At 45.3% G+C, this 15,268-nt stretch overlaps 1 protein-coding gene and 2 pseudogenes across 1 annotated transcript; 1 reads left to right on the top strand and 2 right to left on the bottom strand.

Moving 5' to 3' along the window:
• Window positions 1-332: 332 nt before the first annotated feature.
• On the bottom strand, window positions 333-774 carry LOC116908990 (annotated as a pseudogene).
• A 108-nt stretch (window positions 775-882) lies between these two features.
• Window positions 883-3,050, bottom strand: LOC116910281 (annotated as a pseudogene).
• Window positions 3,051-10,217: 7,167 nt separating this feature from the next.
• On the top strand, window positions 10,218-15,268 carry LOC116909886 (protein RoBo-1-like). Its single transcript, XM_032913625.1, has 6 exons — window positions 10,218-10,325; window positions 10,803-10,892; window positions 11,309-11,419; window positions 11,817-11,969; window positions 12,989-13,120; window positions 14,842-15,268. Exons 2-6 carry the CDS (start codon window positions 10,820-10,822, stop codon window positions 15,078-15,080), a joined length of 708 nt encoding a protein of 235 aa, XP_032769516.1. The 5' UTR covers window positions 10,218-10,325; window positions 10,803-10,819; the 3' UTR covers window positions 15,081-15,268.

Below are 15,268 nucleotides of genomic sequence, written 5' to 3'. Positions count from 1 at the left end.
TCTTTAGGTAAAAATAATAAAAATCCCCTGCTGCATAGATAATGCAGACAGCTCTAGTGTCAATGGGCAAAAAGCAAGCACTTAAGGTCTTCAGCTCCTATCTTTGTTCATTTCTTTCTTTTTTTTAAACTAAAAGAGCTGATGACTTTATTTTCACATTCCACAATGTAAATGAAAACTTCACTTTTTTGGTATCACTTCTCCCTCCAGCAGCATTCTCTCTGTTAGGAAGGGAAGTTCCTTGTGGTGCATCTAGGAAACACTCAGGTTCAGCACCACGATCTCCTGGTGAAACCACAAGAAATACAAAAGGATAAAGAGTGCTTCTGCTTTTATCTGTCTGGCCGGGTCATGCCAGGGCACCATCATAGGGCGGGCGGGAGGTCTCATCATTGGAGGCCCGGGCATCATGGGCGTGTGGACTCCCAAGGGTGGTCTCATCCCAGGAGCTGGTCCCACAGGCATCATCCCAGGAGAAGGAAGGCATCATGGCATCATGCCTCCCAGGAGGACCTGGGAGACTGGGAGACTGGGAGGGAGGTGGGATCATGGCCCCTGCAGGCAGAGGAGCAGAGAATGGCGCTGGAGGGATCTTTCCTGTTGAAACGCAGCCGTTGTTTTGTCAATCAGGCTCTGGGCCCGCTCTTCCATCCATTTCCGGCAATAGTCTTTCACATTCTCTTTGTGTTTCCGACCACTGCAGTGCGTCTTCCTCACAGACGGAGAATCGTGGGTAAGATACGTATCACAGTAGTCACAATAAAACCTAGGCATGTTTCTCCACAGGCCGTTCTTTGTTCATTTCTTATTGCTGAAATTTCATATTCATTTCTTCTTGTTGCATGACCAAACAGGATGACGGTAGAGATGGTGAGCCGGCATTTACTCAGTCCTGCCCTGCTCAGCCTCAGGAGTGGATGAATTCTCAGCTGGTGGATCGGCTGCTTTTGTCTCTTTGCCATCTTGTGGTTTAGGGTTCTCTGGACGTCTGCGTTGGTAATTGAAATTGCAGCGATACTGGCGTTGAGATGGCTGCTGACCTTGGGTCTCATCTTCTTGATTTTTTTTGTCCTTTTCATTGCCATCCTCTCTAGGCTGTCTTTAGTGAGGAGGGCCCCCCCTGCAGAATAGTGGTCTGAAACCCCATACATATTCTGTCTTATTGGTCTACCTTGCTCTCCTGTACCCTTGCCGTCAGCAACCTCCATCATTTCTCCTTGGCCAGAAGGGTTGGAAAACTGTGGTCAATGATCATTGGGTCTCTGCATGTAGTAAGGTGGAAACCTTCGCCTGCGATAGCGTTGTTGCCCTGACCTTCAGGAGCGCTTTCTGATCCCTCATTCTTTTCCCCACTCTCGCTATTTTAGTAATTGTGCTGGTAACTGCACGGAGGACTCTCCTACAATGTGGATAGCATCTATAATGGTTACTGTCTGCTGCTGCATATTTACTGCCTTGAACTGGAACTCCACCAGGGCCTGTAACATTTGCTGCCTCCACACCCTTTTCTCCCTCAACAACATCAAACTCCACAGTCTCTCCATCTCCTACACTGCGAAGGTACTTCCTGGGTTTATTCTTCTTTATGGCCGTCTGGTGTACAAATACATCTTCCCTGGTGTCATTACTGTTGATGAAACCGTATCCTCTCCTTACATTGAACCATTTTACTATTCCCAAAACCTGACTTTCTTGTCCCTGCCGGCAGGCGCCGTCATCGTGAGGCCGCCCTGGGCTTGGTGTCAGTGGCGCTGAGGGCAGCGGCAGGGGCGGCAGGGGCGGGCCAGTAGCTCCTGGGTCTCGGCCTCGCTGCTCTTGGTTGCATGACTGTGGTGATGGCTACGGTGGCTCCTCCCGGGTGTGATGGTGAATAGGCCGGTGACTGCTGTGGTGGGGTTATCAGGGCTCTCTGGGGTCCGCTCTCTGCTCCCGCTACCGATCGAACTACAGAGTTCATCTTTAAGAATCCTGTCAAGGGCCTTGAATCTACGGTGTCACTGGATCTAGTGATTTGTTCTATTACATCTTGGGACCGAGAGATAAAATGCAGAAGTGCGGATACCAAAGAGACAGATAGGACTACTCTTGCAGTATCTACCATTGTCCCCCCGGAATGCAAGCTTCTATTGCAGCTCAAAGGGTACATACCACTTTTGTCTAACAATCAACACATGGTGACTTCATGTTCACTACAGGCCCATAAACTCTCCAGCTCTCAGGGGAAGCCTTCCTTTTTCAGGAGAATTTTGGGACAGAGTGCTGATAACTGCCCTGTCTGATGGGCTGTGATGACAGGCCACACGGTTTGTGAGGGGCAGCAGCTGTGGGCCTGTGGACTTCCTCTTCACTTCCAACCGTTCGTGGGCCAGGATTTTAACCTATGAATAACTGATCCTACTTCCTCAGGATGTCAATCATACAGTTTGTGAATTTGCAACATACACATTCTGGCTTTATAATTTGGAGCAGTTTAATTCAAGGCCTTCATTCCTGTGCTGTGTTTTTAGGTACACGAGTGACTTCAAGTATAGGTCAGGAACAGCTTCAGTCTATGCAACAGAGACTTTGTGGTTATTTTTTTCACCACAGTGAGCCTCTGTTCAGAGTGCCTCGCCTCCTAATCATGCCATTTTTTTTTTTTTGTAAACCAAAGCTGGCTTTTATGGTATACAGACCTTGTTACCCCTTCTATCTTGAAAAGGTAGGAAAATAGGTTTTAATTGGACTCCTCATGATGTGAATTCCTGCTGGGAGATTAGAACCATGCTATGTCTGAACCATAGCTTCGTAAACTGTCAATCATGACTCCAATGGAGCTATGTAACTGAATGTGAGGGTTGTAAAAACCAACTAACCAACCAACCAACCAACTATCCAACCAACACATTGGCAAAAGGAAAGACTCCTCATTATACAATGACAAAAAGCTAATTCAAAATCTAAAATGCCCTGAGTCTAGGCTGTGTGTAGGAGCACTTACCCATGTTGTATCCCACATCTTTACTGACACCTTGGTTCTGGACACATAGGTGCTCTGCTCTGGCTGCCATGCCTCATGACGCTAACAAACTCTGCCTGAAACACATCAGCTCAAATCAAGACTACTGTATGCTATGAATGGGGTGTTTTCTTCATACACATCAAGTCTTCCACTCCTTTAGAAACACATGTAACTACACCAGTGAGACTTTTGACTATTTGCTAGCATCTTTTATAAGCATAGTTATGTACCGTGATAGTTATCAAGGTAGCCAATTGTTGACTATAGTCTATTAGAATGCTTGAATTAAAAAGTCAATGTTTGAGTTGGTGACCTGTTTCATAGGAAAAAATTCAATCAGCTTTGGATTGGAGTAGGGCAGAACTTCCAATAATTCTGAAATGCCCCTAAATATATGTATTTAGGAGAAGCAGCCTTCTCAGAATTTATGATAATAAAATCTCTCTGGATGTATTGAAGATGCTATATATCTTGCACTACCTGTGTATGTTCATGTGAGTACAGGTGTGCCATGGTGCTTGTATAGAGTTTTGGGGTGGTTTCAGTAAGAATGGCCTCTGTAGGTTCATGTTTGAAGGCTTAGTCATCAGAGAGTGGCACGATTTGAGAAGGATTAGGAGGTGTGGCTTTCTTGGATGATATGTGTCACTGGGGCTGGGCTTTTCTCCTGCTGCCTGTGGATCTGAATACAGAACTCTAAACTACTCCAGCATCATATCTGTTTCCCTGCTACCGTCTTTCTTGCCACAGTCATTATGGACTAAAATCTGTAAGCAAGCCCCAATTAAATGCTTTCTTTATAAAATTTGCCTTGGTCACTGTGTCTCTTCACAGCAATAGAACACTGACTAAGATGAGGTTAGAGGGCAATTTTTGAAAGTTGGTTCCCCCTTTCCACCATGTCAAGTCAGGGTATCCCTTGGTTTTGATGCTATGCTGAGTACTCCTTTAGCTGGCTATGAGGTTCTGGACAACTTTCCTGTCTTCTATCTCCCATCTTACCTACAGATGAAGTTGTTGATGCACATCTCAATATATGGCTTTTTTAAAATATGGGTTCTGGTGATCAAATTCAAGTTGTCAGTCTTGTGTGACAGGCACTTCTATCTCCCGAACCATCTTTCCAGCCCTATTTATCTTTTTATTGTAAAAAGAAACAATTTCATTGTTAGAACCCAGATCCTCCAGCTGTAGCCTCTCTTTCGTCTCAGAGGGCCAATGGGCTTCCCCAGATATCACAACCTAAATGGAGAAATGTTCCATGTGACCACTGTCGTCTTTCATACTAACTCTACCCTTTATTCTTCCAGATGCCTCTGTGCAGGAACGTCTTTGAAACTTTCTGAACACTGACATTAAACAGAACTACAAGAAAACATAACATCTCTTAGTCTAGTGGATGATGTCATCTGACCTTGGACCTAGTTCCTTATGACTGAACACCGTCTTCCACCTGGCTCTCTTTACACATTCGTGAAGTTCCTTGTGCCTGATGTCCCTGTAGCAGCAATTTAGCCAGTGGGACTTTACCTTCTCTTCACATTCAGAAACTCATTTAAGTCCTTTCATATAGAGACCTGCCAACTCAGTCAGAGGTCTGTACTAGATGGGCATGAGATTGTTTTAGTACATAACAAATGATGATACTGGTCCCACCAAAGCTAAGTGCCCACCATAAAAACAGGCCTGATGAGGCAATATGCAAAGAATCTCAAAAGCCACAAACTTAATCTTCAGTTCCTACAGGGTAATCACGAACATGCCTGGAAGTCCCTGAGGCTGTTGTCTTCATGTGACATGTGATAGGTGACAATGGATTTGCTATCCTTTGGCTCCTTAGGAGTGTCAGCTGACCGGAGATTTTGCTCTACACAATCTTATGAGGACTCTCCAGTTGTATGTGCAATTTGAATGATGTCTATGTTGGACAAAAAAAATTGAGAAACGGAGACAGGAACTGAATGTGCAGGAGCACTGGGGACAGCTGCCAGGTGTTAGCTCCTGGAAAATGACTTGAGGTGGAGCTCTAAGTATCAGAAGTTCGTGTTCTCCAGGTCGTCAGATGTCTTGGGATAAAAGTTCATCTCTCTAATACGTGCAGTTCAGAACCACAGCCTGGAATTCACTTTGACAACACTCAAACTCTCAGGTTCAAGGTTACTGTCATAGCTTTGGGTCTAAATGCTTAGGGCGATCTGCTATGCTCTTATACGAAATGCTCTAGATGCTTTCCCTGTGCCTGTTTAAGGGATTGTGGGGAAGCTGGATCTCTATTCTGCACATCTGTAGAGTGTCAGAGCTGGCTAGCACCTCAGTCTAACCACATTTATTGCAGTGAGCCTGTCTACCTTCCCAATATAGTCCATGGCTTCCCTACCCTACATCTAACCTAGAAGTCAGCATCCAACATTCTGCCCACATCTACCTATCTATCACTTCATGGTCTGGACCAGAGTCACCGTCTCCTCCATCTGGGAGCTCACAATCCACTAACCAACCAGCAAACTAACCAACCCATCAGCCCAACTGGTCAAGTTGAAAGCAAATAAAAGAACAATCCTTTCAAATGGTGTCTGGATTTAAGATCCCCAGCATTCCCTCTTTAACCAGATCATTATAGTGTGCAGCGTGCTGCGGACACAGCTACCCGTCCTCAAGAAGTATTGAGGTGCTGCTGTGTACTGAGCTCCAAGTTCTTCAATTTAACCAAAGCCATTGAAAATTGGGCAGATGTTGAAGAATCAGCCAACACTAGGTCTCTAAATTCCAGCTTCCGGCATCATGAAAATATCTGCCCTCCCTCTGCCACAATGCCCACTTAAGTGTCACATTTTAATCCTAACAACAGATTTGAATAATTGGATCTGTTCGCTTTTCTTTTATGGGGTTATGTAAAGCCAATTCCATGCAAGTGTATATTGTACTTTTAGCGTTCCCTCCATACCACGCTATCCCTCTCTCTCTAGTCCCCTGTCCCCCTATATTCCTTCTCTCCTGCTTTCTTGTCAGCCGCACCCCCCATGTGGCTAACACACTCCCCTCTGATATTCCTGAGTTATTACTTACTAACACCTATGTTCCATCTTGGCTGCCCGGACCCAGACCTACAGTCCTCTCTGAATTCCCCAGCATCTACATAACAGCTATGTTCTCTGTCCTGCGCCTCTTAGGCATGGCCTCTATTCCTTTCCCTGCATGTCGGCTGTCTCCCTTCCTGCTCCTTTCTCAGTCCTTTGCCCAGGAATCCTAAAATCCCACCTCTGTCTTCCCGCCCAGTCATTGGCTGTTGGCAACTTTATTTACCAATCAAAACCAACTGGGGGCAGGGTCCCTCAGCATCTTATGTGTGGAAGTGCAGATTCTTCTGCAAGTGTAGGGACCAAATTAACATAATATAAGCAGCATTAGACCAAATCCTCAACATACATAGTTTTATGTGTCTACTAAACCTATGGCCCTCAATGGAAGAAGGTATGTGGTACTTGTCTTTCTGAGGCTGATATCTCACAGCGTGTGATCATCTCCAGTAATATCCATTTGTTTTTTGCAGACAACTTCACTCTTCTAGATGGCTGAGAAATCCAACCATGTTTTCTTTATTTTTTTTCTCCTATATGGGACATCTATGTTGTTTATATGACTCAGTCATTGGTAGCAATGTTGCAATGAACACTGATGCATAGATCCCTCTGTAGTACCTTAAGTCAGAGTCCCAAAGGAGTGCCACAGCTGGGCCATATGAAATGTCTATTTTTAGTTTTTTGAGGACTATCTGCATTGCTTTCCATAGTAGCTGTGCTAGCTTGAATCTGCTCAGGACTCTGGGATTCCTTTTAGCACATATTCCAGACATCGTTTGATATTATTTATTTTCTCGATTAGTGACATTTTGACTAGGATGTGATAGCATCTCAACGTAGTTTGTATGTGTGGATAGAGTTTAAAGTTTCCTTGATGTATCTGCCAAGTCAGCCATGTTTCTACTAGGTACTGTTGAAATCACACTGAGGGGACTGATGAGGCTCCTGCAGAGCCTTATCTTTTTTTTTTTTTTTTTTTTTCCAGTTAGGCAACCTGACTGTCCCAGCCCACTTTCCCATTTAGACCCTGCAAATGTTTTAAAGAAAGCATATGAGGTTTTATGGCTCTTCACCATTTACAGGGTTCACTGTGGTTGCTTATGGGGAGGCAGAGTAGTTGCCAGAGCTCTCGACAAACGTCACCGAGTTCTGCCGTTTGGGTGGTGAGATCTTGTGACACAGACTTGCAGATTCATACCCACCACCGGGATGAGAATGTGGCTCTCAGACCTGAAAGAATCCAGTTTGTCCGACAAGACCTTTACTGCCAGCTTCTGTAAGGCTGTCATGCTTGAGCATTGCTGTTTCTGACATAGACTAGTCTATCAAGACCTTGTGGGCTAGCCTGTGGTTCTGGATCCCACATTGTAACTTACCCAGAATTCTCTTTAGGGAGGACAATGTTTCTTTCAAGCTGTTCTAGTCATCTTCTAGTCTACCTAAGTGTAAGATTGAAAGCACTGCCACAATAGAATGCCACAGTGGGATAACACACAACACACCGTCTGCTCCCATAATCTTGGAGGCTGGAAATGTGACATCCAGGGTCAGCAGGTCTGGTGTCTCTGAGACTCTGTCTTTGGACTGTGGTCAGCATCTTCCCCTGTATTTACCTGGCCTGTACTCAGCTCATGTTGAGTTCTGACCTCTTGTTGGATAAAGATCCACAGGAATGACCTTGCCTTGACTTCCCATTTCTAGAAAGACAGTGCTTTTTAAATAAAGTTATATTCTAGGGTGCAGGGATTCTGTCTTCTAACGTCTGTCTTCTAATATTGGAGACTCTTTTACTGCTAACAACAAGTAGATCGTGGTCTCTCCCATTAGTTCATTCACATGTTTGAACATTGGCCCATGGGCTGGTGAATATGCCCTGTCCACAGATCAGGGAGGGTCAGAAATGTTGAAAGTTCAAGACACCACCCTTGGGTTAGAAGTTGTAATTGAGGAAGGACTGGAGAGTTCTTGCCTGTTTCTTGACACAAAGGTAGTGGCACTAAATAGAGGAAGGTTCACAAAACACTCAGATATTTCTGTTTAAAGAAAAGCATGTGCCAGCGTTTGTGGAACTGAAGAGTGTGGGCTGATTCTGCACCATTTGCTTATTTTCTCAGTGGATTTAGCTGAAACCAGAACTTAAGCTGGTTGTGGGGCATTTCTCACTAATGTTTGAGGCCTGGTGGGCTGAGTTCTGAGTTTTGGCTGTGGCACAAAGAGTAAATGTTGAGATAGAAAGCCCAGGGAAGGGGTTGGGGCTTTAGCTCAGTGGTAGAGCATTTGCCTAGCAAGCGCAAAGCCCTGGGTTCGGTCCCCAGCTCCGAAAAAAAGAAAAAAAAAAAGGAAAAAAAAAAAAAAAAGAAAGCCCAGGGAACACCAGAAGAAATAATTATTCCTCTATGGAAGTTTTGCATTCTCTCTCTCCCTCTCTCCCTCTCTCCCTCTCTCCCTCTCTCCCCCCTCTCCTCTCTTCTTTGTCCTCCTCTTTCTCCCCCTCCTTTTTTTCCCTCCCCTTCTTCTTCTCTCCCCCTTTATTAAATAGGGTTTTTTTTTAAATAGGGTTTTATTATGATTCATAATTTATTATATTATGAATCCCTGAATGAAGCCTTTTTGTAAACCAAATTTTGTGAGTCTGGAACTCACAAGGATCTGCCGGTCTCTTCCTTCTGAGTGCTGGGATTAAAGGCACGTGTCATACTGTTAAGTCATACTCATTTTTTCCCTGTAAAATTTGCTGAAGTGTTCCAAATGTTTTTGCTGGCTAATGCTCAGAAAGCCTGAGCTTCCAGATGGATGATTGGATGCTTAACCGACCCAGCCATATGCAAACAGTTTAGATGAGAAAATGCTGGCACTACTAATCCCTCCTTGACAGTTGAATTAATTGTAGTCTGTTGACCAGGTTAGGGAGTTGGATAGGCTCCTTGGTGTGGCGCCAGCCAACACAAAGCTGGCTATAGTTGTATGCAACAGAGATCAAACCTCCCCACAGTCCAGTACACGGATGGACGAAGAGCATTTATGTATGTATGGTCATGTAAAATCATGCCAGCCAGCTAGGCCTTTTAGAGCTCAGGTTATTTGAGTAGTCTTAATCTGGGAAGGGTAAGGATTGAGCGAATGGTAAGGATTGAGCGAATGGTCAGGATTGAGCAAATGCCTAGCTGTGGTGCTTAATGATATATTGGACAGGTAAGCTGTTTTCCTAGGCACCTGAAAGCCTGGAGAACCTCTGATCACCATTGCTTTCTGGAGACACTTGTTAGGTCTGGGCACTGACAGACACCTTGCTGGTGTCCTCACTGCTCTTGTAGACTTGCATTATGACTCCATCTCTGTTTATTTCTTGGACATGATGGACAACACTCTTGACCATCAGGGGCAAAGCTCAGCGTTCTTCTTCCTTGGGTCTCCATGTCAAGGCTTGGTTGATCTTTGTGTCTGTCAAAATGTCCCCTCCAATACTTCCACACTCCAGCCTTGCCTGTCAAAATATCTCCTATCATATCACCACACTCCAGCCTCAGGGAGTCTGGATAGCTATTCTGTCCCTTTCCTGCAGCCCCAGCACTCTTCAACATAATGGTTGGCTAGGTGGATTCTCTCTGCCACACAGTCCTGGATTTTGAGACAATGTAATGAAGACCTGGATGACTGCAGAAGGGCAGATGAATTGTGACTCTCTCTTGTTTATCTCTTCATTATATAAACAGACTGGTATTGAGTTAGCAGGAGTTTGGCATAAAAGCAAGAAGGATGAAAAAGAATATGTTGTAGAGAAACATACCCAGTTCCTTTCCAGCCAAGATGCATGTGGGTCCTGGGTTCTGATTGGGTGGGAAGAATGGAGTCCATGAGAGGAAATGCTGGGAATTTGCCCGGAGGAAAAGTGGGAGATGGTAGTCACATGCCACAGGCCATGATCTCTGCAATGTGTGATTGGGTAAAGTGTCTCCTGTAGCTCAGTCCGGGACCATCATAACCTCCTCCCCACCCCCAGCAGGCGAGGTCAGGAAGCACTGCTCTGATAGTATCAATTTATCTCTAGAAGATCAGGAAGTTTAGTGTGCACTTGGCTTCATGCCGAGATACCATTTACAGTGTCTTAATTGCCAGGCAATAGTCCTCTGCACTATTAAAGTGACAGAGAGGCAGAGAAAGTGCTCCTTTCACCCTTTCTCTAGGTGAGATCGCTTCCTCTCCAGCTCCCAGCAGTCCTTTCAGAAGAGCAGGGGTCCTTCTTGGTGAGCATTTCCAGTGTGGGTCGTGACACCTGTTGTTAGGGGGAAGGAGTCTGTTGGTGGTGAAGTGGTGAAGCCATGTCCTTAGATAAGGGTCTGATTGCTCTTGAACAGCATGGCCCAGAACTTTCTAGTACCTCTCTACTGGCCTCCCCTGCCAGTACTTTCTTGGCTAATTCAGCCATTTGCTTTGTGGAAGGAGATCTACCATCTTCCAGACCCACCCAAGTAAAGAAGACTTTTCCTTTGATGCTTCTATGATTGATACAGCATTTTTTTTTATTGTGTTTTTTACCCCCTCAAAGGGAAATATGTAGCACAAAGCTAGGACTTTAAAATTCTGGTTTATAGAAGAGTTGAGTAAATGAACTGAATGAATGAACACATGGACAAAGCACACAGTCTGGTGTGTGGGTTACTGGATTCCGTGGCTGAGACCCACAGCTCTGACGCCTCCATCCTCATCTGGGCCTCATGCAGGGTTCTTGGGAGTCATCATGCTCTGGTCCTCAGTCTCAAAGAGCTTCCTTGCTGTCTGTGTTATCACCGAGTTTGCTGCGATCTTTGTGGGTAAGAGTCAAAAAGAGGGGCCAAAGAGATGACTCAGAGCTTAGGAGCACTGGCTGACTTTGCAGAGGACCAGGGTTCAGTTAGTTCCCAGCACCCACAGGACTCCAAACTGTCTGTAACTCTAGTTCTGGGAGATCCAACACACTCTTCTGGTTTTACACATATGTGATGTACTTAAACGGATGTGTGCAAATCGCTAATACACATAAAATGAAAATAGATAAATAAATCTTAAGAAAAGAGAGTAAACAAGACATTCCTTTCTCCCAAGATGGGAAGAGGAGGTGGGTATATCATGGGCTGCCCAAGTGTAGAGCTTCATGGCCCCCCTTGCTTCCTAGGACTCTTTGCATGCTGGAGATAGTGGCTGCAGTACCCTCCGATTGCTTTTTGCTCATGTTTATGTCTTTCTTCAGACAGTTTCACTTGCGCAAAGTCTAACTGCACAAATGGACTCTGTCAGAACTTCAGTGCATGTGAAACTTCGAAAAGCTGCTTCAGCCAAACACAGGAACTTAAAGTGCCACGTAAGCCACCTCTGCTACTCCTCTTTCAACTTATCCTCCTTTCTCTTAGGTTGGGAGTTGGGAGTGTAGCTGCATCAGGGTGGTGGGAATGAAGCACAGAGCCAAAGCGAAGGTCTCAGAGACATTGGCTCCTCCATCAGCCTCATTCACCCCACCCTACCTTACTTTTCCTTGAAACACTGGGGAATCAATCTCACAGTATCTTGCATGTTAAGCTCTACCTCAGGAAACTCTGTAACAAATCATCCCTCTGTAGCTTTGTTCTCTGAAACATAGGGTCCCTTCTGGAGAAGTAAAAATATCAAGTGATGGAGCAGAATTTTTTTCAACACTGGTGGCTTCATTCTCTCTGGGGCTCAGAAGGAACATTTTTATGAAGGATTTTGGTTCTCTGCAGAGCCATCCACAAGCCTAATTGTCCACCAGAAAGGCTGTTCTCTAGATGAATGTACTGGACTGGCATTCTCGGCGACATTGGGGGACCAACAGACATTTAGATATGACCAGCAATGCTGTAGTAGTAATATGTGTAACCAATTGGACACGCAACGTGAGTGAAGTTCATCTCTGCCCCCTTGATACCTGCCCCTTGCCCCCTTGATACCTGCCCCATGCCCCCTTGATACCTGCCCTATGCCCCCTTGATACCTGCCCTATGCCCCCTTGATACCTGCCCCATGCCCCCTTGATACCTGCTCCATGCCCCCTTGATACCTGCTCCATGGCCCCTCATTACCAGCTCCATGGCTCCTCTGGCTTCTGGGGACTCCTTCCTGCACTGGGATACAGGACGTCTGCTCGATTGTCTTTCCTTTTGTCTGAGACCACTGTCCTTTGGAAGCACAAGAATAGTTGGAAGCCCTGTGCCTGGGTGGGAGAATGAGTGACAGTTGAAAGCCTTGGATTGGAACTCATTCTTTTGAGTCTATTGATTTAAATGTGCTTTCCCCTCATCCTCCAGCTGAGAGATTACTTTTCACCTATTTGTTTTTGTTATGGACATAGAATCTTGCTGTCTTTCCCAGGCTTGTCTTGAATTCCTAGACTTAAGTAATCCTCCTGCCTCAGCCTCCTAATTGAGTGGGCGTGCGTGTGTCTGTGTATCCTGTCCTGTTGGTCTGTCTCTGTGTGTGTCTCTCTCTTTATGTGTCTGTCTCTCTCTGTGTGTATATATCTCTCTGTGTGGGTGTCTGAGAGAGAGAGAGAGAGAGAGAGAGAGAGAGAGAGAGAGAGAGAGAGAGAGAGAGAGAGTGTTTTGCACCTAGCTAATTCCCTACCCTTTGATTAGCATTTTTATTTTTAAAGATCGCAGATCATCTTCTTTTCCGATATCTAGGAATTTTTCTCCTGCCATGGTAGAGAGGCAAGTGACTGAAGAAATGTGAAGATTTTTGGGTGTACAACCATTACCAAAGGATCTCAGGAACCTGCCTTCTACCGGCATTTTAGTTGTATCTTTGTGTTGTTATGTACAATCATGAAACAACAATGGTATTAGATCGGGTGAAGTAGTGATGTTCTCAGCTATTGTTTCAAGATTAATACTTTTTTAAAAATTTTCCCACTCAGCATCTCAGGTGCCTGCAAAAGCCAATGGTGTCCAGTGTCTTGCCTGGTATATGGAGGCAGGCATGCCACATATTCCAACTCTCCTAAAGTGCACAGGGAGCGAGACGAAGTGCGTTTCATTTATGGGCACAGGTATGATTACCTCCTCAAGCATCATGATGTTCGTACTGATAAGGGCACAGTGTTTCAGCCATTTATCACCACACAGCCAATTATGCCACAACCTAATGGGTGAAAACGGGAACCGTTTACCAGCACTCAGTATCTGCAAGTCTATACTCTGAGAACAGCATTGCCTCATGGCTGTCTCAGGGTATCTCATTACACTGAGTTCTGTTGTGAGCGTAAGCTGTAGTCTGTCAGATGCCCAGAGTATTTCACGGTCAGATGGAGGATCTGCTTCCCAGCTCATTCCTGGCTTTTGGTGGTTCTCACTTTCCCTTCCTGCAGCCTCCCCGAAGGCTGCAGGTATTCTCCTAGCGTATCCTCTTGCTTCCCTCTCAGAGCAACCCAAGAGAAACTGGAAGTAGGCCCCAGAAGTGGAGCTGATATTTTTCTTTCAAGCCCTCATCTCAGAACTGACTTACCATTTCAGCTCGTGCCCTGTTGGTCATATAGATCAACCTTGATGTGACATACATGAATTTGACAGATTCAACACTTGGACACCTCTGTCAAGAGATGGGCCTGATAGGGGCAGACCACCCTAGAAGCTGTTTTCTCCACAGAACAAGGACAACAAGGGGCTAAGTGTTGTCCCTTTAAACCTCAGGAGAAGAAGTAGGGGCTGGGTATTGAGGGGAGCAGAGAAAAAAATTTAAATGCTTGCCATAGAGAAGTCAGGTTTGGGCACTTGTGTTGTTGGGATATTCTGGAATGGGACCTTGATCAGAAGTGTACAGTGACAACACTTGATCTCCAGGTGCCACTGTCACTGATGTTGTGATGACTCAGAGCCCATCAATAAGCCCTCAAGTTTTACTTAAAGCCACTGGCTTTAGTAAAAATATTTATAATTTCCTATGTAGGAGAAATGCATGTATTGGTCATGAGAGACACAGATACGTTCCAGGGGCAAACTGTAAAAATAACCACAGGGTTTTTCTTCTGGACTGTATGCTGTTGAGATGAGCAAGCCACTCCTGATGAAAACATGAGAAGTTGTGTGGAATGATTGGTGTTTTAGGAGCTGATTTAGTGGTAGACTGAGAGCTTGGCTATGCTTTAATTTGGAATGCATTTTGACAGAGGTTATGGGGTAAGCAAGGGAAGGACTCTTTGTCCAGATGAGTTGAATGAATGAGGAAAATGGGGTGTCACAAAATGCAGAGGAGGACTGAAGTCATCCACAGTGGGACAGACTTCTACCTCAGTTTACCTTAGGAAACAGAGACATCCAGTTGTTTCCATAGTTATTCTCGTAGGGAACTCAAGGCCCTCAGAAGAAGGGATGTCAAGTGTGTCTATTTTCCTCAATAGAGCCTGGATAGAGTAGACAGGTACCTTAGAAGGGTTTTAGCCAACCTGATGCCCTACATCTGGTCGTCTTCCCTATGTGCCTCAAGATTATCTCTCCTAGTGAGTGGGCATCCAGAGGCCCCAGTGTTAGTATTGTGTCTGAGATGTGAGGGTCCCTACAATGTTTCTTCTACACTGGGGGGACAATAGGACTAGAGGACACTAAAGCTGGGCCTCTGCATGCATGGGATGGAACTGGATGCATGCATCTCAGGAGAGAGACAGAAGCTGTGGATTCTGGACCATCTAAGCACAGTTTCCTTTCCTAATGGATGCGGGCGGGGAGGGCTGAAGAGAGGAAAGAGGGAAAACTAACTCCTGGGTCTTTTTCTCAGCTGTTGGGAGCAGTAGTCCCCTTTCGTTAGTGGTGATTGGAATGGGCTGTGCGACAGAAAGTGCCTGCAACCTGAATATGACCGTCTTTGACAACATAAATATCCGTACCTTCTGCTCCGGTGGGTTACCTGTATTTTCAACCACCTCGTCATTGCCGAATAGGACGGGCCTTCGACCTGCATTCATCTCAACAGTACCAGTTCTCATTAGTCTCCTCTTGCTGAAAGTCTTGCTTTGATCTTCCAGGCTCAGGCCATCTCACAGTCACACACACACACACACACACACACACACACACACACACACACACACACACACACACACTTGGAGGGCTTCCTTTAGTGAGAATTCAATGTTGGTGAGTGCTTGATGTTTTTGTACTTCAGCATTAAAAAACTCCAATCCATTTTGAGTTTTACTTAATTT

The sequence above is a fragment of the Rattus rattus genome, chromosome 9 (assembly GCF_011064425.1).
Source record: "Rattus rattus isolate New Zealand chromosome 9, Rrattus_CSIRO_v1, whole genome shotgun sequence".
Classification (NCBI taxonomy): domain Eukaryota; kingdom Metazoa; phylum Chordata; class Mammalia; order Rodentia; family Muridae; genus Rattus; species Rattus rattus.
This window is presented reverse-complemented; position numbering and strand designations above follow the sequence as displayed.

What these genes read in the sequence shown, in the direction of transcription:
- LOC116909886 (XM_032913625.1), top strand. Translation starts at nt 10,820, where the DNA reads ATGCTCTGGTCCTCAGTCTCAAAGAGCTTCCTTGCTGTCTGTGTTATC. An exon ending in GTTTGCTGCGATCTTTGTGG is followed by an intron (nt 10,893 to 11,308) that starts GTAAGAGTCAAA and finishes GTCTTTCTTCAG; the next exon opens with ACAGTTTCACTTGCGCAAAG. An exon ending in CGTTTCATTTATGGGCACAG is followed by an intron (nt 13,121 to 14,841) that starts GTATGATTACCT and finishes TCTTTTTCTCAG; the next exon opens with CTGTTGGGAGCAGTAGTCCC.